Source organism: Centrocercus urophasianus, unplaced genomic scaffold, assembly GCF_019232065.1.
Source record: "Centrocercus urophasianus isolate 14NV4802_14NV808 unplaced genomic scaffold, USGS_Curo_1.0 seq_11, whole genome shotgun sequence".
Taxonomy (NCBI): Eukaryota; Metazoa; Chordata; class Aves; order Galliformes; family Phasianidae; genus Centrocercus; species Centrocercus urophasianus.
Genome location: NW_024884253.1, coordinates 15057535 through 15083055, shown reverse-complemented (window position 1 = coordinate 15083055; position 25521 = coordinate 15057535). Strand labels below are relative to the sequence as shown.

General features: G+C 34.2%; 1 protein-coding gene across 3 annotated transcripts in view; it reads right to left on the bottom strand.

Moving 5' to 3' along the window:
- CSMD3 (CUB and Sushi multiple domains 3) overlaps positions 1–25521 on the bottom strand; it is a 525852-nt gene that overhangs the window by 113071 nt on the left and 387260 nt on the right. For all 3 annotated transcript variants that reach the window (XM_042839423.1, XM_042839431.1, XM_042839438.1), the window contains 2 exons: positions 21988–22182; positions 3914–4030 (listed from right to left, as the gene is read on the bottom strand). In XM_042839423.1, coding sequence (XP_042695357.1) covers positions 3914–4030; positions 21988–22182 — 312 coding nt within the window. The remainder of the gene's footprint in view (positions 1–3913; positions 4031–21987; positions 22183–25521) is intronic.

Genomic DNA, 25521 nt, shown 5'->3' with positions numbered 1-25521 from the left:
TGTACACAGAGTTGTATACAAAGAAGTTATGCGTTTTGCCCAACTAATATATATATATGTGGAGACAGTTATTCTACTTAAAAAATTCCATACTGATGTTTTCTTAGTATGATTCCTTGTTCTTCCTCTTCAATACTCTTATGTTACAACAATACATTTTTTTTTAATGAGGTAAGAACAAACAAACAACAAAAGTATGTAATTTAACCTAAAATCTCATATCCTCTGATTAGCCACAAAATCCCACTAAGAAGTCATACAGTCAAGTGCCTCATAGCAAAGGTGATTTTTTCATTAAGGAAATTTTTCATCTTAAGAGAACTACAAGAACTCTGCTGCTAATAGAAATTTTTCAAAACAGATTTCAAAATAATAGTCTGGATTGTGCTGTGGCCAGCAGAAGATAATGGTTATTTGATATTTCTTATTTGTGCTGAAGGTGCAAAGTAAACTTGGGGAGGGAGGTGATTGTCCCCTTTTAATCAACTCTTATGAGGCCCCATCTAGAGTACCACATCCAGGCCTGGGGCTCCCAGTACAAGAAGGATGTGGAGCTCTCAGAGCGTGTCCAGAGGAAGGTCACTAAGATGATCAGAGGGCTGGAGCATCTCTCCTATGAAGAAAGGTTGAGGAACTGAAACAGTTTAGCTTGGAGAAGAGAGGGCTCCAGGGAGACCTCATTGCAGCCTTCCAATATTTGAAAGGAGCATATAAACAGGAGGGACAGTGCTGTCTGTTTACAGCAGTGGATAGTGATAGGACAAGGGGAATGGTTTTAAACTGAGAGAATAAACTCTCTGAAATAATTTTAAGTCATCTAATGAATCCGGATGCAGTGAATTGCATGAAAACCACATGTTGACAGCAGTATTTGCTCTTTGTGTGTTTTTTTTTACTGGCAGACTGTAGGCATACCTTCCAGAATTTTTAAAAAATAAACAAAAAAAAACCCCTCTCTATATAAATATATATATACACACTCTTTCAAGGATCATTTCTTAAATCAAATAAAAAAATGAACTATTTTTTTTCTCCATCTTTGTCACTTATTTATAAAAATAAGGGCTATATAATTACACAGAAATTCTAGAGAAGAAGCAAGAAAAAGCTGAAAATGGTATCACTGTAATGTTGTAAAGATGTCCGTGGACACAATTATAGCCAGCTTTACACAGGATCAGAAGAGAATACCTGATTTAACTTCCCTGCTTACAGTAAGGCAGGAAACTGACAAGAATACTTATCCCAAAATGTTGTGTTTATCAGTAAAGTGCCACTCCTCTAATGCTATATCTTCCTTTAAACCTAAAGCAAATATTGTCTCCTTATAAATTAGACTTTTTTTTTCCCCTAAGCATATATATTGCTTTAATTCCTTTGTAGTTAAAAAAAAAAAAAAAAAAAAAAAAAAAAAAGCTCTGGTCTGCTTCTTATATTTTTCAGTGGCTATGGAGAGCAGATACCTAATTTCCTGATAGCATAGCATATAAACTACACTTTTATACCTTACTGTTTATGTTCAATTTATCTTTTTGCTTTGGCAGAAAGAAAATCTATCTGCTGAAGCAAAATGATATAAAATCCATTTTACTGTCCATAATATTAATTTAAAATGGCAGTATAGAACACACTATTATGTTAGCAGAGCATAAACAGTAATTCATATACATCAGAAAAACAAAATAAAATCTTAAATGCATGCATCTTAATTGTAAGCCATGCTGGATTCCAGCACTGAATTAATGATCATTACAACATTTTAAACATATCATTGGAAAAGTGTTAAAGATGAGTCTTCCACATTTACAAAAGATTGCCCGTGGCACTGTGTGTTTTTGTGAATCATTTATCTTTTAGCTTAAACCAGTGATGGCATGAAATATATGAAATGCAATTCTGCATGACAGAATAATGAAACACTGAAAAAAGTCCAGCGACCAATGACTTTCCCACAGAATTTTGGGCAGCAGAACTGGAAAAGGTGCACATGAAATAGATTTTCCGTTCACTCCATTAAAAATAATCCAGTCCTATGAGCTTCCTCCTGCACATTTAAACTATTCCATCATTAGTGTATTTTCCTATATTAACCTGGTTTAACTGTTTTGAAACTGTAATCTATCCTAAGAAATCACATAGTTTATTGGATGCAGAAGTATTTCCTCGAGAGATTTGATTCAGAAGATTTTGAATGCTATCTTTCACTCTGAAAACCAGCACAATAGAGAAGATTATGAAAGAAAAGTTTTTGCTACTTTCTTTAGGTAAATTTCTTAAAATTATTTTATGTCAGCAGCTTTACTCAAGTACTCTTTCAGTCTCTCAAAAATTTGTTTTGATTTATACTTGCTATGCCATATTCACTAACAAATCTACATGTCATTCATGGTGGATTCATGGTGAAATCTAGTGTCTCAAACCACAAAGCACTTGTAGAGTATTTCTTGGGGACCATTTTGCCATCTTGTCAGAGTGAGCTCTACACCATCCACATCAAAGCAGTGTAAGTGAATGTAAGCTGCTTTTTTAATCAAGACCTGAAATAATATAATTTCTTAATACTGTTCCTAACATCCTTACTGTGGAAAGAAAATTAGTATTTGCAAATTATTCCAAGTAAGTATGCAGAAGTCTATACAAGGATTAAAGTAAGTGTGTGGGCTCCTTCCCTGCCCCAATCCTTCCATCCCTCCACCTCCACTTCCATGTGTTACTTTGGGAAATGTGTCTTCAATTCCAGTTACTTATCTTTTGCTTGTAGAAGTCAAAAAACTACATTTCTATCCAGAACATCAAACATACAAAGTACATTTCAACCAAATCCTTCATAACAGTAATTGCAAGTCTTTGCATATTGTCATCTGTGTCATTAAATATCTAATAAGTATTAGTTTTGCTGGAAAACAGAAGATAAAATCATTCCAGTCTGTCTTAAACAGATAAGTTAGATCAAAAGTGTAAGCTTAACAATCCAAAACTTATCAAGAACTGTGCAAATAAGTATATATATATTTTTGAACACTACAGAGGAATGGAGATCCCCACATGTTTGGAGACATTACTTTTAAAAGCCCGTTTATTTTGTAGTAGCCTCTGCACCTCCACCCTAAAACTAAGAACAAATTAATTGAATTTTAACAGAGTTAAGTAAGCGCAAGTACAGCAGATGGAGTACACAGCACTTTAAATACTGCCTTTAATTTGGATAAAATGTTTGCAAAGTCAACATGAAAGAAGATTTATAAATATTCATTTCCATCCACAAGCATTTATTATTTGGTGAACTGAAAGAGAAACTTCAGGTCAGAATAAAGTCTTATATATTGAAGCATAAACGTGAAGCATAGTTATTCACGTAACAAGTGGTTATGTGAGACACTGTCTACCAAGGAGTGCAAATGATAAGCTATCAGTAGTCATCAAAGGCATCTTCTAATAATGAAGTGAGATAAAATCATTCATAAGGGGAGATTAAACAGTAAAAACATTGTTCTTTTTGAAGAATAGAAGGTATCTTTAAAAGATTCATCACAAAACAATGTTAGGGATGGGAGTGAAGTTTTGATGGAGGATCTGGGAATGTATGAAAAAGAGAAATAGACATTCTGGTCTAAGCTGGTTCTTATGAAAGACTGTTCATCAACTTGTCATTCAGAGAAGCCCAGCATGATGAGAATTATCACACATTTAGGACAAATATTCCCTCTTTCACCTCATGTGGACTTTCTAAAGATAATCTTAAGTACAAGTATGTTGAGAAATCAGTGCACTATAAAAATATCAGATAAAAAGTATAAATAGAAATACTAGTTTAAAATAGTTTTTTTCTAATCACACAATTCATTGAAACGTGTTGAAAATATTCAAGTGAGAAAAAAAAAAAAAAAAAAAGAATGAGATTATATCTACTTACCAAATTCCTTAGGAACAGTGATAGAGTAAACACAGTTGTGACCAACACTGTAATTCTTGGGGTAGTTTGGTGATAATACAGTCCCTTCAGAGCCCGTTGACCGACTTCCACAAGGTGCTAGAAATTGAAGATAAGTAGTTTTGAATAATATAATATTAGGAAATAATCAGCTAAAGTGATTTGCTATATGTTGATATGTGGTATAAGAGCAAATTTTATCATTCTTCAATGTTAGATTACATTCTGTATCATGTGAAACGCTCAACTTTCTCATATATCAAAAGAGAATTGATTGCACTCTGCTTTTTGCCAAGTCAATTACTGTTTTTCTTTAACATATATCAACCATCTTAATAAAATGTTCTTTTCTGTTATTGTTTTTTTGTTTTGTTTTGTTTTTTTGGTAGCATGTTGTGATTTATTTTATTGGAAGCATGCTATTATTTGTGGTGTACGAAACTGTTATTCATTTATACGATGCTTTATTCTCTAGACATAGGTTATTCATCCTTTCAGCACACTAGTAAACGATTATACCTGCCAATAAGGCACATGATTCAAAATGATGTATAAAACTGCTCAAAGAGGAACACCATGACTGAACACTATGTGTAACTTATTTATATCTCAATTACTTAGAAAATGATATAAATAGATATATGATTATAAGGAACCACTTTTCTTTATCATACATATTTATTTATTTACTGTACTACCAGTAGCTATAGTAATTGATAAAATCACAGATCTTAGCAATACAATTTACTACAACAATGTATTTTTCCAAGGCTGACAAATTTAGCATTTGGTTTTGGTCAGAATGGTCAAGCGAGAGTGCTTTTTCTTCTCTTCCTATATCAGACATTTGTGCAACAGTAGTAAGTGTTCATGTTTTCCTATGGATATAACCCACGTCTTATATACAGCAGACAGAGCTATTTTAAATATTATGACAACTGTTCAGAATATTTCTTCTAACCATTTTTATGAGTTTAATGGTTACATATGCATCAAGAAATACATATTTCTTCTGTTAAGAATTGAGTTTCTAAAATAACTACTATTCAGTGTTTCATGCTAAACATAAATAATTATATTATTGTGGTACGATCTCAATATATTATCTTATGATTTTTATTAAATGAGAAAAAAGTTGTTTCTCTTGCTGTTATCTCAGATTTTATCTCATTAGTAATACTAAATAAAAGGTACATAGAAATTATGAATTATTTACTACCTTTAGTTAATGCACGCAAAATTTATAGCAGAGTATACCATGAAAAGAACACCTTTCAATTCTGTCATTTTGAGGCCCTAAATCTTTGAGAATGGATTTCAATAAATTGCACTAACATGCAAGCCAGCCGACTTACACAGAAAGTACTATGATAACCAAACATGAAATATTGTTTTTAACAGCTAAAATAATTATCTCAGTATCTTAATACATACTTGTGAAATATGAGAAATTCATGCTTCCTTTTGAAAACAGTTTGGATAATATAAATATTGGTAATGTTTGCCTAGAGGTAGTAGAGTCTCTGCTGAATTTCTCATTCACCTTTTACCTTTTACCACCGTTTACCTTGAGTTATTTGAAATACACAAAGTAGATACTCTTCACAAGCTGAATCTCCTAAGTATTTTTGATGAAAACTGATCTGTTTATCAGCTTATAAGTATTCAAAATTTTCTGTTCCGCATTTTGGATGAAACAGAGGTAAATAAGGAAGAGCATTATAAACAGAGATTTAGACTAGAGAAAAATGATTGTAATAATTTCTTTCCTTCCTGTCCATGAATTGGACAAATGAGCTACTGCAAGACTAATAATACGGCCCTACTCAGCACTCATATTGTTATTACATTTCATTAATCAATAAAGGAATATGCAAATTCAAGGTAAAATTATGATCAAGTAAATTTCATTCCTAATTTTTAATAAAATTTGAATAGCACACAGCAATACTCAATATTTTGTTAATAGCTATATATTCCATTCCCGAATTGAGAAGACTTACTTATATACTCCATGTTCTTTATATTCCTATTTTTCTCTATTCCTTCACTTTATGCAGTGAAAGATAGTATTTGTTATTTTAGAAAAGTAATAGTATAAATGAATAAATAAGCAAATTCCCCAAACCCTGCTTCTGAAAAACATGCGGTTTTTTCCACAAATATATTTCAGCTGCATTATTTTTCAAATGCATAAAAATCAGATTTATTGCAACTTTACCACACTTTTATCAACTTCAATAGTTATTTTACACAGAAAAAAAATTTGATATTAACATTTGTGTATCTAAAATTATGAGTGATTTGAGTTCTATCTTTAATAAATAACATATGATACTAATAGGCAATATGATAATACTAAAAGCATACTGTAGAATCAAAGTTACATCACTAGGATATCATACTTTATAAATAGAGGGAAAAAAAAAAAAATTAAATTTGTGTCAAACAAATAAATAATGTCAGTACACTTCAAAAATGTTATTGATTTTCTCCAATGAAATTATTATTCAAGTGTACAGATTTAGCCATAATTTTTCACAAAATTGGAAGGGTAGAATTTTCACTACTGGTATGAAAAATAAATATAAAAACACAAAACAACTTCCTTGGCAACTACACACATGATTGTAAAAGATTAAGAACAGATATTTTATCATTTTTTTTTTTTAAATTATACAACCTACAAAATTCTATATGTTCTTATTAATAATAAACACTGATTAAAGAGACTCCTAAAGTTAAAGTTGAAGAAAGTTTAATTTAGTTTTTATAATTGATATTAAAATATTTATTTGGTAGTCTCATTTTTATAAACAGTGATCTTTGAGATCATTTACCTTTTATGAGGTAAATGATTAATGATGTTTAATGAACACAGGTTTAATTATTTGTCAACTGAACAGTAGAGTTACAAATGGCATGTTTTTGTTACAAAAGATACTGAGCTGCGCTGTCCAAGAACATTGGCTTGACAAGCATGTAGGTCACACCAAAATGCCTCCTGTTTATTTCCATGGAAACTACAACAGATACAAAGAGCACAATAACACTATTTGATAGAGAAAATTCTGAGCTACAAAAAACTATTTTTCAACATAATCATCACCGTAAGCTAAGCATTTTTGCCAGCAGTGAACAAGAGCCAGGCATGTTTCCTGAAATCTGACAAAGTTGGTGCCCTGACTATCCCTGTGGAGCCTATTCCAGCGTCTGACCACCCTCTTGGTGAAAAGCCTTTTCCTAATAACCAACTCAACGCTCCCCTGACATAGCTCCATGCCATTCCCTTGGGTCCTGTCTCTGTCATCAGAGAGCAGAAATCAGTGCTGCCCATCCGCTCACTGTGAGGAGCTGTGTTCTCCCATGAGGCCTTCCCTCAGTCTCCTCCTCTTGAGACTGAACAAACAGAGAGACTTTCACAGCTCCTCATACATCTTTCCCTCTAGACCATTTACCATCTTCATAGCTCTCCTTTGTATTCTTAACAGCATTACATTCTTATATTTTGGTGCCTAAAACTGCACACAATGCATGAAGTTAGGCTGCAACAGCACAGAGCAGAGTGAGACAATCCTTTCCCTTTACAAGCTAGAAATACTGCGCTTGATACACCTCAGGGTAGGACTGGTGCAGTTGACTATCAGGGCTGACTCATGCTGAACTTGCCATTAGTCAGAATCCACAGACCATTTTCTGCAGGGCTGCTCTCCAGATTCTTGTCTCCCAGTCCCTACATAAATCCAGTCACCTCATCCCAGGTGCAGAATCTGGCCCCTTGTTATAGTTAAACTTCATACAGTGGATGCTTACCCAGACCTGTAATCTGCCCAGATTTCTCTGCAAGGCCTCTTTGCCCTTCAGAGACTTGTCAGATGCTCCCTTTTAGCGTCACCCACAAACTTACATAGTATATTTTCGAGTCTTGTAGCCAATCACATGATGAAAATATGGTTATGATGAAAATATTAAAGAGAACTGACCCTGAAATGGATCTTTGGGTCCCCTACTAGTGACTGACCACCAACCTGATGTAACCCAGAACCTTATGAGCCTGACACACCAGACACTTGTTCACTATCATATTATGTATTATGTGTTTGTATAGTGCCAGTACCAGGAAATTATAGAGCTGTTTTAAAAACTTCCTGGGCCTGTTTGCACCAGTTGTTTAGTATTGCCTAGTAATGCCTGGCATGTTGAAGCCCCTCATAAGCTGGGGCTTCAACTTATGTTGAACTATCTCTAGATCAAATTCAGTGTTAATCTAGAGATATCTCTTAGTTCTCTAAAGAATAATTCATCAGTGCCATTATTCTGGTTGAGTGGCCTGTAGGAGACTACAAGAACATCCGCTTTATTTGCTTTTACCTTTATTCTTACCCGGACTCTCTGAACCACATCATAACCAACTACAGGCTTCGTGCAGTCCAGTTTATATCACACAAAGCACCACTTCCCTAACACTTTACTTGCCTACCCGTCCCTTCTGAAGGACCTATAAATCACTTCTAACAGACTACTCACAGGACTCTTCCTACCAACTTTTGATTATGCCGAACTATTTAGTATGCTGTCCTTCATTTTTTGTGTTTGTTGAATTTATTGTAATGATATGTTGTCTTATAAAATAATGCTTCCTGAAGCCCTTCAAAAAGCCTTATCATAACAACAGTGAAGTATTACCCACATACCTAAATTGGTAAGTATTTTTGTTGGGAAGATTTCCCATCTTGATCATTAGTATTCAGACCTGTTTGTATGTCAAAGAACAAAATTCTACAATTAAAAAAAAATAATAATTAAAATGCTTTTCAAGTCAATTATCTATAGCAAAGCTTTGGCATAATATCTGTGGAACTTCTGGAGGGAAACAAAAAATCTCTTTAAAACTTTCTTTTTTGGAAAGATTATAGCTTTTGTATCATTTACTCATCTGTCCATTCTGTTCATATCTAAATAGTATTTAATTAAGAATATAATTTAGGGAAGAATCACTTCTATTTGCTATGAAAATTGTGATTTCTGGTTCAAAAAGCCAAGTTTTTTGCTATAAAATTCAGCAGAGGTTTCACAGAGAATACAGTTTGTTATACAACTTTAGTAAACAAGGACATATTTAAAATATATTTTCATTAAGAAGAAGAAAAAAACAACGGTGAGTACAAAAGTTCAAATTGTTTGTGCTTTCTTAAAACTCAGTGACTTCATGAGCACACAAAATCAAAATGCTGCTTATTGCTAGAGAGCTGGTAAGTGATATCATCTCCTGAATCTTATTTTGATAATAAGACTCACTATTTCATAAAGGATATAGAAAAAGGATGAGAAGGAAAGAGGGGATAATCTGCCGGTAATTACTCTATTACTCTTTCACAAAAAAACCTTGATGTTTCTTGCTCTACGCCACCAATCTGCAAATCTCTTTACCCAAAAGAGTACACTAGTACTACCACTGAATGACAGTTATAATGATAGTTTTTTCTTGATTTATCTAAGGATATTATTATAACGAAAAATTGTAATTCCTTAGGTTGAAAACTGGCTCAGAGGCTGTTACTGCACAACATATTGAGTATGTGTGCATATCAGCAATTTAAAGAAACTACAGTTACAGTTCTAACAAAATCTAATTTTAAATTTGAGATTTAACAGCTAATTATAAATTAACTAAAATCACACTTATCTGTTCCATCTCAGATTTCTTTGCAATCACTACAATTTTATCTGCAATGCAGATTTTTAAGTTAATTTCAAGCAGGTAGACTCCTGTATTTTTCAGAGCCCACTACTTAAATGATTCTCCCTTTCATTTTTCAGCTGGATTCATGGGCAATTAAATTTACCACTGGACTCATATCTAGAAAAAAAAAAATCAGACTCATATAATAAACTGTTCTTGGGAGACAAAAGAGAAACAAGTCAGTTGCAAGAATAAAATGTTGTTGTCCACTCAAGCCAGTACTGACTTTAATAAATATAGTTTGGTATTTAAAAAGGAATTATATATATTAAAATGCAAAAAGTCAGAACATCCATCTCAATTCAACAACTTAAATACCTGTGTTAATTCAAGTTTAACAAAGGGTTATTCTCAAAGCAGTGCAAATTAAATACGACAATTCAATAATGCAGATAATTGAAAAAGAAAAATGGTGGAACACACATCACCTAAGCAAACAATAGCAGCAAAGTATCATTTCTTTTAGATATGTATCTATAAAGCAATAAAGTTATAAAAAATAAAACAAATTTCCCCAGAGTATGTCTTATCCGACCCTATAGCATTTGGGATAAGCATGCACCTCTCTCAAATGCCATGATAAACATCTTTAAGATTATTGTAGATATAGTAGAGAGATATATATGATACATAGATTGATAGATATGTAGAGGCCACAGATTGAAATTTCTTAATGGCTTCTAATACATAACTGCCTAATCACCTAAGCCATCTCTATGACTAGTGCATTGGAAAGAAACATACACTTATTCCCACTCAAAAGAGCGATAGTTTTCAGTTAATAACCAAAATGTCAAAGAGCATGAAGAGGTATCAGACTAAAAAAGAATTACTGTATTTTACTTTTTTTTATGATAAGACTGACTATTTTCATAAGAGATGTAGAAGAGAATGAGGAAGGAAGAGGAGATAATCTGCCTGTAATGATTACATTACTCTTTGACAAAGAAGACATCAACTTCCTTATCTCATAACCAGACAATACATTATATTATGCTTCCCTAAATTTTTTCTTTGGGGAACTCTGTCAAGTTTTTAACAGTTCAATGATACTGCAGCATCTCTTGTTAGTTTAATCCATATTCTCACTGTTTTCCCATTAAACTCTACAGTCCTCTTCAGAGGTTACACTGAGTTTTCTGAAACAAGTTTCATCATGTGTCTCCTAATTCTATTCTTTATTATAATCTCTACCAATTTTCACTATGGAAATTATCCTTAAGATCAACATTCGTACTTCAAATACTTCACACCTAGGCTCTTTCAGAGCTTCACAGAAAATACTAGCCAATACTAACATTTTGCTGAGTTTCAATTTATTGTTTTATTTCAGGGTATCTGTTGTACCCATTTGCAGGCGTTTCCTTAAAGACAAAGGAATTAGTCTAACTCAGGACCTCACTGGTTTCCTCAGCAAGGTAACGTGGTATAGCATAGAATAACATAGTATAGCATAACTATTTACTCAGTTTTTTGTCAATTGCATCATCTTTGAACACATTTTTGGTCCTGATATTTTACTGACACTTTAATAATTTCCATACTTTTCTCATATTTTAAAAAAGTACATCAGTGGTTACATTTGGTTTGCTCCTTCAGTAGTGTATGACTCCTTTGCTTTCTGGCTCAAAGCTTGTTTTCTGAGGTATTTCTTGTGATAAGACTCTAGGAGATGAGAGATGGGTGTTGCTGTGTGGCAATCAACATCACTGTGTGGACAATTTTACATTTGAAATCATTTCTTTGGAGCTGTTTGCCTTCGGAAGATAGTGCTCAGGTCTGTTTACTGCCAGAAGATCTAGCCTGTGACCAAATAACTCCTGTTTGCTATGGGAGAGTGGGGGATGATGCCACAGTATCCTGTGAAGGCAAGATACAAGTTGGTGCCTCCCTGCTCCCTCTTACCTGTTGGCAAGGCCAGAAACATAGGAACAAAGGAGTTTCTGCTAAAATCCCAAAGCCAGAACCTGCCAATCCAAGGAGAGCTGACTCAACCACTTTGAATTTGAGCTGTCACTCCAAAGAAAGCTGACTCGACCACTTTGCAACCATTGAAAAGGGACCATCATCGCCATGGTCACTGTCATCGTCGTCAGAACAATTCTGCCCGAAGACCCACCACTACTGAAGATCAATGACTGAACTATGAACCACGCTGGATCCATGGTGGTGACTATCTCCCTCTTTCTGCCTACAAAGACTCCTTGCTTCTTCTTTCCTATCTTTTCTATCACTCTCCTTCCTTTCTCCATAATTCCCCATAATTCATAATAGTGTCTGTCCCCCCCTCCCCATCTCCCTAACTAAGGTCTGTAAAACTGGTCAGACCAACATTTGAACTGTTATTTCTTAATCTCACATCGGGTATGCAGATATTAAAAGAACCTCCTCTCCCTCTTATAAGTTGGAGCGAGACAAGTAGTTATCACTGAAAACCCTGCTGCACACACATTTCTACTATTGTCATTTAAAGATGATTCCCTTTTTCTGGAATAGATATCTTAACTTCTGTTGTATTCCTTTGTCTTTGCAGTTTCCATGTGCTTAGGTTTCTCTTTTCAGAGTTTGCTACAGATTGGTGAAGCTCTAAAATGATTTTTCTAATTGACACCTATGTCACCATTAAGTAGTGCTTTGCTGTTGTCTTCATTTTTAATTAAGTGAATCTCCCTGTTTATATATGTTTACAGAGTAAAAAATTATTTTCTTTTTTTTTTATTTTTTCCTCTTCCATTTCTCCCAGGGTATCCAACTTGAGTGCATTATGGACAGTTTGGATATATTCTGAATATATTATTATCATATATAATCACATTGAGAAAATCTGATATGTTTTAGGGCAGCAGTTTCTCTATTAATTTGATACTTTTATCACAATGCTGAAATAAAAAGATATTAACTAGGCACTAATATTTGAACTGAGGACAATTAAAATATCACTGTAATGTTCTCTGACCTTCATTTACTTACATATGTTCTCATCTGCTACACAACCTAAATAAAGTTTGATGCCTTTTACAAATAATTCATCCAAGAACCAAAACAGTATATATCCTGACGTAAGTACTATTCAAAACTACCCACATAATCAGTAATTGATTCTCCAAGCAATATAGAAATATAAAATGAAGTGTAATGCAATAGAGAAGGAAATTTAATGCTTTTCATAGAATCACAGAATTGTTCGAGTTGGAAGGGACCTTTAGAGGTCATCTAGTCCTACAACAAACAAGGACACCTGCAGCTATATCAGGTTGCCCAGAACCTGGTCAAGTCTGATCTTGAATGTCTCCAAGGACTGGGCATTTGTCACCTCTGAGCTATCTGTTCCAGTGCCTAACTATTCTTGTAGAAAACATTTTCATGATATCCATCCCAAATCTCCCCTCTTTTAATTTAAAACCATGTTCCCTTATCATAACAGACCCTGCTGAAGATTCTGTCCCCTTTCTTCCTATAAACACTCTTTAGATACTGAAATTCACAAGTGAATTCTTGCAGTAGTTGGAATACACATATAGGTATTAGAGTTGTAATTAATATGTTATATTAACTTATGTTAACACTCAAATACTCAAAAACTGAATTCCATTTTAAACCGAGGTCTCTAAATTACAGTTTTTTTTCTCTGGTCACCTTTGTGACAGTCAATATTAAGATGTTAAAACTTGGTGCAAGACATGAAATATGAGCCTTTAACAAGCAATCACCAACGTATCCCACCTAATAAATCTTACAGTTGATTGGGTTACTGTCTTTGACAAGAGTTAGGGCCTTCAGACTGCTGCCAAGATTAAGTTAGAAGCCTGCATATTTATCAGGCATAGCCAACTCAGATGACTGGATAGGTTTCTTTAATTCCAGTTATTAAGTTATCATGATTACTGACTGATTCTATCATACTTAAGTGTCTTTGGGAAATACATAGTTGCATATCTGTGTGAATAAACAGTTGGGATTTTTTTCATACAAAAAGTAATCTTGTGCATTCTAAAAAACTTTCAAGGAAAAAAAGAAGTGATATTAACACTTAGAAACAAGTACATATTTACTTAAAGTTTAGGAAACTGGGGAAGATGGAATAGATGATCTATAAAGGTCTCTTCAAACTCAAACTATTTCATGATGATTCTTTGATGATTAGCTTAAACTTTTTCTTCTTATTCCTAACATTTCCCTCATTAAATTTAGTTTCTAAAAATTGGTCACAGATTTAGTTAAGCAGAAGAAAAGAAACCCTATTTTACAAAGTTCTCTATTTTACTTAAACACATTGGAAAATAGGATTCTCTGGCAACTGATTTTAATTAGGTTGTTGTAATTAACTTCTACTCTTAATTTCTTATTCTTTTTTTTTTTTTTTACCATTACGTAACATAAGTACTTTTTAAAAGAAGGCTTTGATAATTGCTCAGTTTATTATAAAATGAGTTTTGTAAACTCATATTATTAATTTCAGATGTACATGCAAAAGGTCAAACACTCAAAATAATGTTTGGTGTGGTTATATATATGTATATATATATCTGTATTTTTATTTATTTCAAAAAATTTTTTGAACCATTAACTGTTATAGCTATTTCCAGTAACATTTTTTCTGATATGAAAACAGCCTTAAGAAAAGATGAGATTTTAACATAACCATGTTTTACAAAAGTTAAGAGGTTTTTGGGATTGTTTTTTGAAGATAACAGCTGTCTGCATGGCCATATAGAAAGATCTTATCTTTCTTCCCAACTCTCAAACCATTAGTGCATTTTACAATAAGAAGTCAGTGGCTTGTCATAGGCAATGAGCCCACTATCTCAAGAAGTAAATACAGATAATCAAACCTCTCATCACTGCCAAATCCAGTAGGTGAAAGTTAGATTTCTTCTTTTTACCATTTTGACACATTGCTGTGCAATAGCTTTTATATCTATACAAGAGGTGTAATGAATATATGCATAAAGAAAAAGTTTTCAGTATTAGAATTGTAGGTTAAGGTATACTCAGACACCAAACCCTTGACTACATCAGAAATCTTCTAATAGTAACACACAAACACAAAATTAAGTAATCCTATAATCCCTCCAAAATAGTTTTGCCCTATGTTTTAATCTCAAGCAGTACAACTTCAACACAGGAGATATTTCACTGTACCTAATATACCTTGTTGCTGCTCTTGCTGTTTGCAAGCGCTTTAGATTTCATTTATTAAATCCAGATGCAAACAGAAAAACACAGCTTTTTAACAAGCATTTTGAATCCTGTTTGGTGATCTCTTAAGACTCCTCTCCAGGAAGGAGAGGAGATCCATTCCACTATTATACTGAGAAGAAATTTTTCTATTCATTAGTCCTTAAACTGCAATTTCAAATCTGACTATAAACAATTATTTTTCAAATATGTAGCATTTCAGTAGCATTTTACACGTTTAAAATGCAACCCTAATTGATAAAAATTCTATTTCTAAGTGCTCAAACATGGTTTATGTGATTCTGTAAAACAGATGTCTTGTCCTGGGCAAAAAGAAAATTAGGAATGCATCTTAATACATGAAAAACATGAGAAGCAAAGTAAAAATACATAAAAAATAAAGCCTGATGCTTGCACGGTTCAATTCTGCATCGCTTTGGAAGCATAAAACACATCCTCATTCTCCGAAGTGACATTCAAAATAAATAACTAGAGAATACTCTGTCCCTTCTGCAGTTGCTTAACTCAGGCATGTCAAACCACGGTCTGTGGGTCAGATGAAGCCCAGCACAGCTTGTGCTGTTGGCCTGCTCCCTACCCCATGCTATCATGGAGGTGACTCTCTCCTGCTAGGTCTCTGCCTGGCCCTGGGCACACACCCTTCATTTAACAATAAGTAAATCATTACTGTGCTGTTAACACTGTCTGAACTGAAATCAGGATGCTGCTAACTCAAGCTACAGCAAACAATTTCATGCATTTTAATATACTGCCTAAGCACAGTCGTGTGAATGGTAAAAAAATAAAAAAAAAAAAAAAATGCAGCTTTGCCTTCTGTTTTGATAAAAGAATTTGAGAATAAGTTCCAAGATTGCTGAAAAAATCATCCATCTTTTGATATGTTTGCAACTCTAATTTCAGTTTATATAAATGCATTAACTGAAGGGTGGCCAGAAGGGACAGGGAGGTGATTGTCACTCTCTACTCTGCCCTTGTGAGGTGCCATTTGGAGTACTGTGTCCAGGACTGGAGCCCCCAGTACAAGAAAGACAGAGAGCTGTCAGAGAGGAACTCTGAACATAAAAATGATCAGAGGACTAGAGCACCTCCTCTATGAAGACAGGCTGAAGGAACTGGGCTTGTTCAGCTTGGAGATGGGGTGACCTCATCGCAGACTTTCAGTACCTAAAGGGAGCCTACAAAAAGAGAGGAGTCAACCCTTTAAAGGGTAGATAACAGCAGAACAAGGGGGAATGGCTTTAAGTTGAGGGAGGTAAGATTTAGTATGGATGTCAGGGGGAAGTTCTTCACTGTGAGAGTGTTGAGGTTCTGAAACAAGCTGCCCAGGGAGGTTGGGGATGCTCCATCCCTGGAGGTGTTCAAGGCCAGATTGGATGGGGCCCTGGGCAGCCTGGTCTAGTATTAAATGGGGAGTTTGGTGGCCCTGCATGTGGCAGGGGGTTGGAAATTAATGATCCTTAAGGTCCCTACAAAGGGGCCATCCCATTATTCTGTAAACTGTGAATTTTCAAATAGAGTGTATAGAGTTGCAATCAGTCAACTCAAACATTTGATCATATCACTTTACTAGACACCTGTAAGATCTGAAGCTGCGGCCTATGGAAAACAGCCCACAATATAGGTGTGGGTGAGACATCACCCATTGGGTACCCATGCTGGAGCAGTCTTTTCTTGAAGGATGGACCCCATGGTATGGACCTATATTGGAGAAGCTCTTGTAGGCTGTGGAAAGAACACACTGAAGCAGAAGTGAAAAAATGTTGGAGCACCTGAGACAGTCTTATGACTGTAACTCCCTATTCTACATCCACCTGCACTGCTTTTTCTTGAGTCATTTCACTCTTCACAACTTTAAACACAAATTTATGCAAAGTAATAGGTGACATTACACAGAACCATAAACGTAAACAACACAGAGGAAACTATGTTGCTTTTTCTTTCCTATATTGGCTGTACAGTATTTATTTGCAAAGACTTAAGAAATCAGATAGGTAGTTTTGAAATAAAAGCATGAATCTTGTTCCCATGCTTTATAATGTAAAAAGAAGCATATCTTCATGCATGTTTTACCTACTTAAATTGTGTAATAATGATAATGCATAACAAAAGTGCACAATACAAGAAAAATATCAATGATACCTCATCTGAGCGCTCAGTGAAAGATTACTTATGTAGATAGTAAAGAAGTCTATTTATAATAATCCTATTACAGTGGAAGTCCAAGAACAGATAGCACAACTTGCTCACATGTCCATGGTAAATAATTAATTTCATTTCGTAGTGTCTTTTAACTAGTCATAACTCAAGTTATTTGTTGATTTTACATGAAACTGTCAGACTTGCAATGGAGGAAAAATGAACGAATCTAAATTGATCACCTTTGCCACATCTTTCACATATTTTAAGTGTGTCTTTAAAACTTTAGTGCTTTAATAGAATGCTGAATAAGCAGAAGTCTTTGCATTCCTGCAAACAACTCTGAATGTCTTTGGTGCTTTCTTTACACTGTAAATACCAAACATTTAAACTCATATCATTCTCAAAGTTTCTGACAAAGGTCATTTTCTAACAAGAAAAAAAATACACATTGTGTTTCTGAGGCTTAATTTCTTTAAGAAATTCTTTTCTAGTGTTTTTAAGTTATATAGTGAAGATACGAAGACAGCATATCTGCTTTTATGGCATGATGTCACTAATCCTTTGCAAACTTCAAAGTATGAAGACAATGTATTAAATGAAAAGAGTCACGGATAAATTATTTTGAAGTCAATTCATCATACTGAGGCTCTGCCAAAGAATGGCAGAAACAAGTATCAGCGTAGCACATTAAACTTATGAAATATTAGAAGAACTTATGAGTGCTTTTAACAATAAAGAAACAACAACAAATAAATGGACAGCAACTGCAAATGTAAAATGCAGTTACTACTATCTATCAGTAACATCATTATTATAGGGTTTAACTAAGATCTCAGCTACATTTTTCATCTGTTCCTGCCTAAAATAAAAAAAAAAAAAAACCTTTTCTTCCCCCAGAAAATTATTTTCTTTCTTTTTCAACAGAAATGAGAATGCTAAATATCACAGATGTAAGGTAATGAATATTAAGCTTCTAACTGATGTCTTGTGCCTTTCAAAATCTTCTTTTTCTTGCTTACGTACGATAGCTTAAGAATTGGGAATATAACCAACCAATTAAGTTTCTATGTGCTGTCTTTCATCATAAAGTTTTCACTTCCAAAAACATTTTATACAAGTACAAATAGACACAAATTAAACCAAAAGGCAACCTCTTGGCCAAAAGAAAAATGGTATTTCCTTTGATATTTCAGTTCTTAGGAAAACATGCTGGGAGATGCTGAGGTTGCAAGCACCTCTTTTCCTGACTATGAATAAAGAAAACTATCCTCCAGGTCATATAACTGAAAAGTGAATGTTTCTTTGTTGATACTATATACACATCCAGTCATTAGCATTGTCCTTAATCGCTAAACTACTATCTTAAGTAGTTAGGTTGCCCATAAGATTAGGAATTAAGATTTCTTGTTGCAATCATATTTAAGAATGTTTATATTGTTTTAATATGTCATAGTATAAAATTGTCTTTTTTTCTTTTAAGCACATCTTGAAAAAGAATGCATGTGAACATATTCAGTACTATTGTTTTATTAAAAAAGTGGCATAAAACACAAACCATGGCATAAACAGTTTATAACAATATCTGAGATAGTTTACTGTGTCTTTCAGATGGAGATAACTTAAAACACAAGTAGCCAAATATTCCCAAAGCTTAAACAACACAGCATAATAATATATAGCAATATATTTAGTGGCAAATAAATTATTTCTTCTATTAGGAACAAGGCCTTACACTCGATCATAAATACAATTTTCCTTTGCAGGGAACCCCGTTATTCTGTGAACAACTGTTGCTTGGTACCAAAAACATAAAATGAACTACAGTTGGTGAAGCTAAGAGAAATTATTTACCATCATGTCCATCATAGGAACACTGCATCTGCATATGTTAATCAGATCCTGTTTTTGGCATCCACCATGAAATGAAAAATAGCTTAGCACATTACCTTGGATAATCTTTGCATGAGTTCATAAAAAAAAAAAAAAAAAAGTCAAACCAGTGACTTGGTTTACTTCCCACTCTTACAAAAGAGGCCCAAGATCATTTTGAATAATGATTTCAACCAAATGCCACAGTAATGACTAATGTACATAGGACTAGAGCATTAACAAAAGATTTATTTGGTTTGTAAAGGTACAAGTAGAAACATCAGCTTTATGCACTGAATACATTTCAGAAAACTACTTTTCTATGACCCTGAAAACCTCTGTTCAGTTTTTATCTAACACCAAAATCAACAGTTATTGACTTTTGAACTCTATAGCTACTCATATTTTCTAGTTTCACACATTCCCAGAACAGTATGTTTTGACAGACTGAGCAATTTGTTAGGTAGTTCACACTGAAGCCTGACCAGACCCAGGACAACAGTGTTTCTCAAAAAAGATTTCCTGTGAGGCTTGATGTAGCAGACATTTTCAGAGCATGCTTAAAGCCATTCCTATCAGCTGCCCTTCCAGTACAGTAGAGTCCTGGTCTACATTTTCTTTTTAATTATGAGTGGGGATTTAATTCCCCTCCATATTTTATCTAAGAGACAAGACTTTAGAACAAGACCATGGCTCCTCTCTCTCTGTGCATCCATCAAATTCATCTGCCATCTTCAGGAGGATTTGTTAAACTAATACAAGTTACTCAGAATGGACGAAGAGAGGATATTCTTTTTCCGCTTTTGAGATTTTTCTATTCAGTGAAAATATCAGCATATGCTGCAACATGAAGGACCAACTTTGAATTACTGCAGTCAGTTTCACCCTCCTATCAAGATTTTCCATGTTATTTATCTAATTAGTGTCTTCATATAAATGAGTAAATATTTTTGACACAAATTCTTTTTAAACAGAAAAAGTTTTTCTATGCTCTTTGAACTACCTTTACAATACCAATTCCACATGTTGTAAAGCATGTCCCTTGAGCCTTGAGAGCCATCTGGAGTGTTGAACTCCTCTCTCTCTCCTCTGTTCTACTTAGCCCCAAATATGAGCAAAATTTCAGGTTCTGAGATATTTCACTCCCCCTACAGAGCTGTATGACTAAATATGGCTCTTAGGATAGAAGATCCTGAATCCCAAATTAATGTTAAAATTGTAGAAGTTAGGCAGAAAAGTAACTTTTAAACAAATTTATTTACAGAGTTTATACCTAAATCTTTTTGATCAAAATATTACAATCATAAAGAGAGTTCAAGTTCTCAAATTCTTCTCAGAAACAAGAATATGAAAAACAAATAAAATAAACTGAGCTGTATTATATACTGCATTTTAATGCAATACTGTCATTTTCATGGAGTTTTAAAGATACAGTTTCAGAATGAAGGAATATAATTTCTCTATTAAGCAAATGGTTTACTTTGGTGAGACAGTGTCACAGAAAGTTCAATTTAGAAATTGTTTCAGTCAGAATTACACAACTGAAAAATAATCCACTATTATTATCTTCCTCATAGGTAAATAAATGTTCTGTTTTTCAGCACTGGAAAGCATTGGTTATGGGGGAAAAATGCTATTGCACATCACAGCAACATGCCTACAGATCTTTCTGAACTCCAAACAGGAGGAAAAGCAAAATATGTACAAATGAAAACAAAAACCATTTAAGCTATTTTGTTGTTGCTTTTTAATTCATCTTAACATGTGATATACCATCCTAAGGAAATGTCCACCACCTTTTAAATAAGGCCTTGCTCATCCAGGAAAAAAAAAAAAAGGAAAAAAAAAGCAGAAAGACAACACTCACAAAAAAAACCAATACAATAACAACAAAATACGTAAACAACAAAAACAAAGCAAAAAAAAGTTCATTTTAATTAATGAGAAGAGTCCATTATAGTACAAGATTTTATCATCTGTCATTACTGAGATGGTAGTCTATGCAAAACACTTTTCCTTCAGAGCATGTTAAAACAGACAGCACTGGAAATATATACCACTGAGCACACCTGATAATTTCAATTATTGCAATACTAATAAATTTATTTAAGAAAAAATCCAAAAAAGAAAGAAACCTATCTTTTCTTACAGATATGTGCCTTCCTGTCTGAATTCTCTCTAGAAAACAACTAGAAAATATTCATACCCAATTTTCAACTGAGGAAGAAACTGCTGATCTCCACTCAACCTCATACAATTTTGTACATATTTCCAAACTTGCTAGCATCATTCTTTCAATTTTTTGCCATTGAGGTTTGATGCTCTTTGCTATATTTTCATTATCCAACAAAAACATTGAAGTTCTTCAAGTCCTTATAATTTTATAATTAAGAGTTTAGTTATTCTGTTCGTGATTTTACATATATTTTTTTCTGTTTTGTTCATAACTATTTAATTTGTGACCAAAATTTAAGTTAACAAATAAGAAAATCCATATTCTATTGAACGTAAATATATTTTATTTTACTTGGAAGTCGATTCTCAGCTTTTAATCTTCAAATTATTCAAAGAATTTGAAATTAAGATGACACTTAAGAGATCTGATTTTAATTCATTGATTTTAACCTCTCTTCAGGAATTTGTGTGCATAGATGAGATCCCCCAGAGCCTTCTCTACGTGGGAAAGTATAAGTTCTCTCAGCCTTTCCTCATAGGAGAGATATTTCTGTCCTCTCATCAGCTTCATGGCCCTATGTTGGACTGCCTCCATTAGCTCTATGGAGAAGAGAAGGCCAGAACTGGGCACAGTACTCCAGATGTTGTCTTAACAGTGCTGAGGACAGAAGGAAAGGATTACTGCTATCTGTTGGCAGTACTTTTACCATTACTCGACCCAGGATATCATTAGCTGCAAATGATGTGATGTTGTTTAAACAAAAGTATTTATTTATTTAATACAAAATATATTCCCCCCCCCCCCCCAAAAAAAAAAAAAAAAAACAAGCTTATTAAAATTATCTCCTCAATTTTTTTCTTTTTTATCCCTCTCCATGCAACAAAACAAGAATAATAACGGCAAATAAAATACATAAAAAATTGTTCTTACCATGACAACTGGGCAGAGCCCTGTTCCATCCAGGTCTTCCATCATCTCCCATGATACAAGTTAGTGTAGAATATCCTTGCAGAACGTAACCGGCATCACAGTAATACGTGACAGTTGATCCTAGTTTATAGTCCATTCCCAGTCTTGTTCCATTCATTATATTTCCAGGATCAAAGCAAGATTCACGTAGCTTTGCTATAATAGAAAAAAATAATTCTGAATATAATATAAAGCATTACATATGCTTTCTGGAATTCTCTCAAGGTCTTCTTTGAAAACTGTGTAGACATGTAATGACTTATTTATTTTACACTTTATATACACTTTAGAATTTTTTCTCTTCTGCATCAGTTTCCCTGTGACTGTAGCCATCTCTCCTTCACTTTAGAAACTTAACTCATTGCTTCACAGTGACCAAACTCACATTCCTTTTACTTTTGCCACGAAAATCCTAGAGTGTAATCACAAGAACCATTTTTCAAGACTTCACACTTACAGGTAGACTGGGCACATCCTGGTTTTAAGATCTATGGACTAAAAATTGATGTGTGGACGAAATCTAAATAAGTGGTTTGTGACAAAACAAAAAATACGCAAAGAAGAATTTCTCCAAAACTAATAAACCCTAAGTGAATATCTGTAACTAAACATCTATTAGATGATCTCTAGTTCAGGTCATAAAAACTGCACCAAAATAACTCATATTTTCAACAACTTTATTATACAGAAGCATTTAAGGAAAATTAGCTATATTCTTCCATTAATGAAAAAAATAGTCAACGCATTAGGAAATGGTAGATGATTTTGTGCTACGTGAGATGTAATTCATATATATATTTAAATCAAGCAGAAGACAGAAAATCCAGATTATCTTCTTTATCATTTATGGGTATTGTGGTGAAAGTCAAGAGGGAATATTTATTTACTTTCAGCAAGATCAGTGCCAACTTTCTTTACCTGAGGAGTTGCTGAAGTCATAATTGCACTGCAGATCTTTGCCCTTCCAGATCTCTGCCAAAAGGCTATAGTAGCTTTAAATACAAAGATACTTCCAGTGATTCTAGCACTCCCTAAGCTAAAGTTTCTCAAAACTTAAGAGACTATATAGAAAAAATGAGAAAATATTTAACTTTATTTTATAAATTTTAGCTGCATCAGATATTTCTCACTACCACAGAGAAGATAATGAAGCAAAAATATTTCCATTTTGATTTCTTATGGCCACTTTATACAAGGTCTACTCTCAAAGTAATGCCTGATATTTTTCTGTTATCCCATGATATCAAAGGCAGACATTAGTGGTATGCCAATAGAGGCTGAACCTTCCCACCATTATTCCATTAGATTTTGTTGCTGGGTGACAGATAATAGCAGAGGGGCACAGTGACAAATGGTCATGGACATGGAAATGCACATGAAGCAAAAGTGTGTAATTGAATTGCTCTATGAGGAAGAAAATGGCACCTATTCATATTAATTGACACCCGCTGAACATTTGTGAAGACCAAACAGTAGGTATGAGCACAGTGAGGTAATGGGTAGTGCATTTCAGAGTGGCAGCACTGACAGTGGGCTGCTAGTACAGATTTTAAAAGAGCAGCACAAAGGTTCTTGATCATTGCTGGCAAAAATGCAGAGTTAAAGGTGATGTCTAAGTTGGAAAATAGCTGAGAATTTGCTCTATCAAATAGTGTTACTGTGCCCTTTGTATCTGTTGCAGTTTCCACTGAAATAAGGCATTGCTTTCAAAGCAACCTACATATTTTAATATTTATGAGAGGTGAGAAATAATATCTTACAAAACCATAAATGTTTCATATATTTATATTTGAAGACGGAAACATGGAATAATCTCTCTGAAATTTCAATTTCACATTTTCCAAAAGAACATGAAAATCTCCTAATGTGGGATAACATTGACATGAACACACATCTTAACTGAAAACTTGTTTAGTAGCAAGTGAGAGCTAAAACACCTAATTACAGTAACAATAAGTATTTTATATCCACAATGATTCATTTAGATAGTTGTAGTATAATGCATGTAATACCTAAATGTTTCCTGTTCTGAAAGGTAAGTCTTCAAAATACAGCATGACCTGTGAAAAGCAGGACAAACACTTCCGTAGCACTCATAATTCCAAAATCTCAGTGGAAAATCAAAAGTTAAGAGATTCAAGTTACCAAAAAGTCTGTAAGTCATCACATTGATATTAATAACTTTTATGTAAACCAACTAAACTGTCATTTAAGAAGTCTGGCAGATCATAGACCAAGCTGAAAATTATTTCAAGTTTGAATAATCAAATTCATTAATTCATTATACAAATACATTAGAGGTATAACACTTTGACAACAATAAGAATCATAGAATCCTCAGAGTTGGAAAGGGCATTTAAAGGTTATCTAAATCAACTCCTCTGTAATGAACAAGGACATGTACAGCTAGGTCATGTTGCTCAGGGCCTGATCCACCCTCACCTTGAATGTGTCCAGGGATGGGGCACCAACCACATCTCTAGGCAACCTGTTCCAGTATCTCACCACCTACACTGTTAAAGACTTTTTCTTTATATCCAATCTAAATCTATCCTTATTAATCCTGAACGCATTTCCCCTTGTTCTATCACAACAGACCCTGCTGGAGACAGACCCTGTCTCCTTCTTTCCTGTAGCTCCCCCTCAGATTTGAAAGACTGCTATCAGGTCACCTCAGAGTCTTCTCTTATCCAGGCTGAAGAGCCCTAGCTCTCTCAGCCTGTCCTTGTTCCATCCCTTGGATCATTTTTGTGGCTCTCCTCTGGAGGTGCTCCAACAAATTTATGCCTCTCCTGTACTAAGAATGCCACATCTGGATGCAGTATTCCACATGATGCCTCACCAGCATGGAGAAGAGGGGGAGAATCACCTCCTTCAACCTACTGGCCATTCATCTTTGGATACTGCCCAGGATAAATCTCACTTTCCAGGCTGCAAGGGCACATTGCCAGCTTATGTCCAGCTTTCCAGTCATCAGTACCCCAGATTTTTTCAGCAAGGCTGTGCTCAATATTTTTGTCACCAAGGTTCTATTAGTAGAGAGGGTTGCCATGACCCAGATACATGACCTTGCACGTGAATTTGTTGAACCTCATGAGGTTCATGAGGTCTATTGCTCAAGTCTGTCTAAGGCCCTCTGGATAGCATCTTGTCTCTCTGGCATGTCAATGACACCCCACAGCTTGGTGACATCAGCAAACTTGCTGAGGTGCACTCGATGTCCACTGAATTACTTATTACTGTACTTCTTTAAAGCTTATATTGTGAGATTACTGTTGCTGAGTGTATGGTAAGAAATTTTGATTTCAGAATTCTAGTAGATCTTTGGATAAAGTATAAATCAGCATTAAATAAAAAATTAAAAGGAGAAGAAGATAAAGCAAGCTATTATGTCTGGAGTTTAAATCAAAAACTGAGGAAAGACATGATCTGTCATAGCATAAATTTTCTGTGGGGAACAATTACAGCCCACTAATTTTCCTTTTACCAAAGATA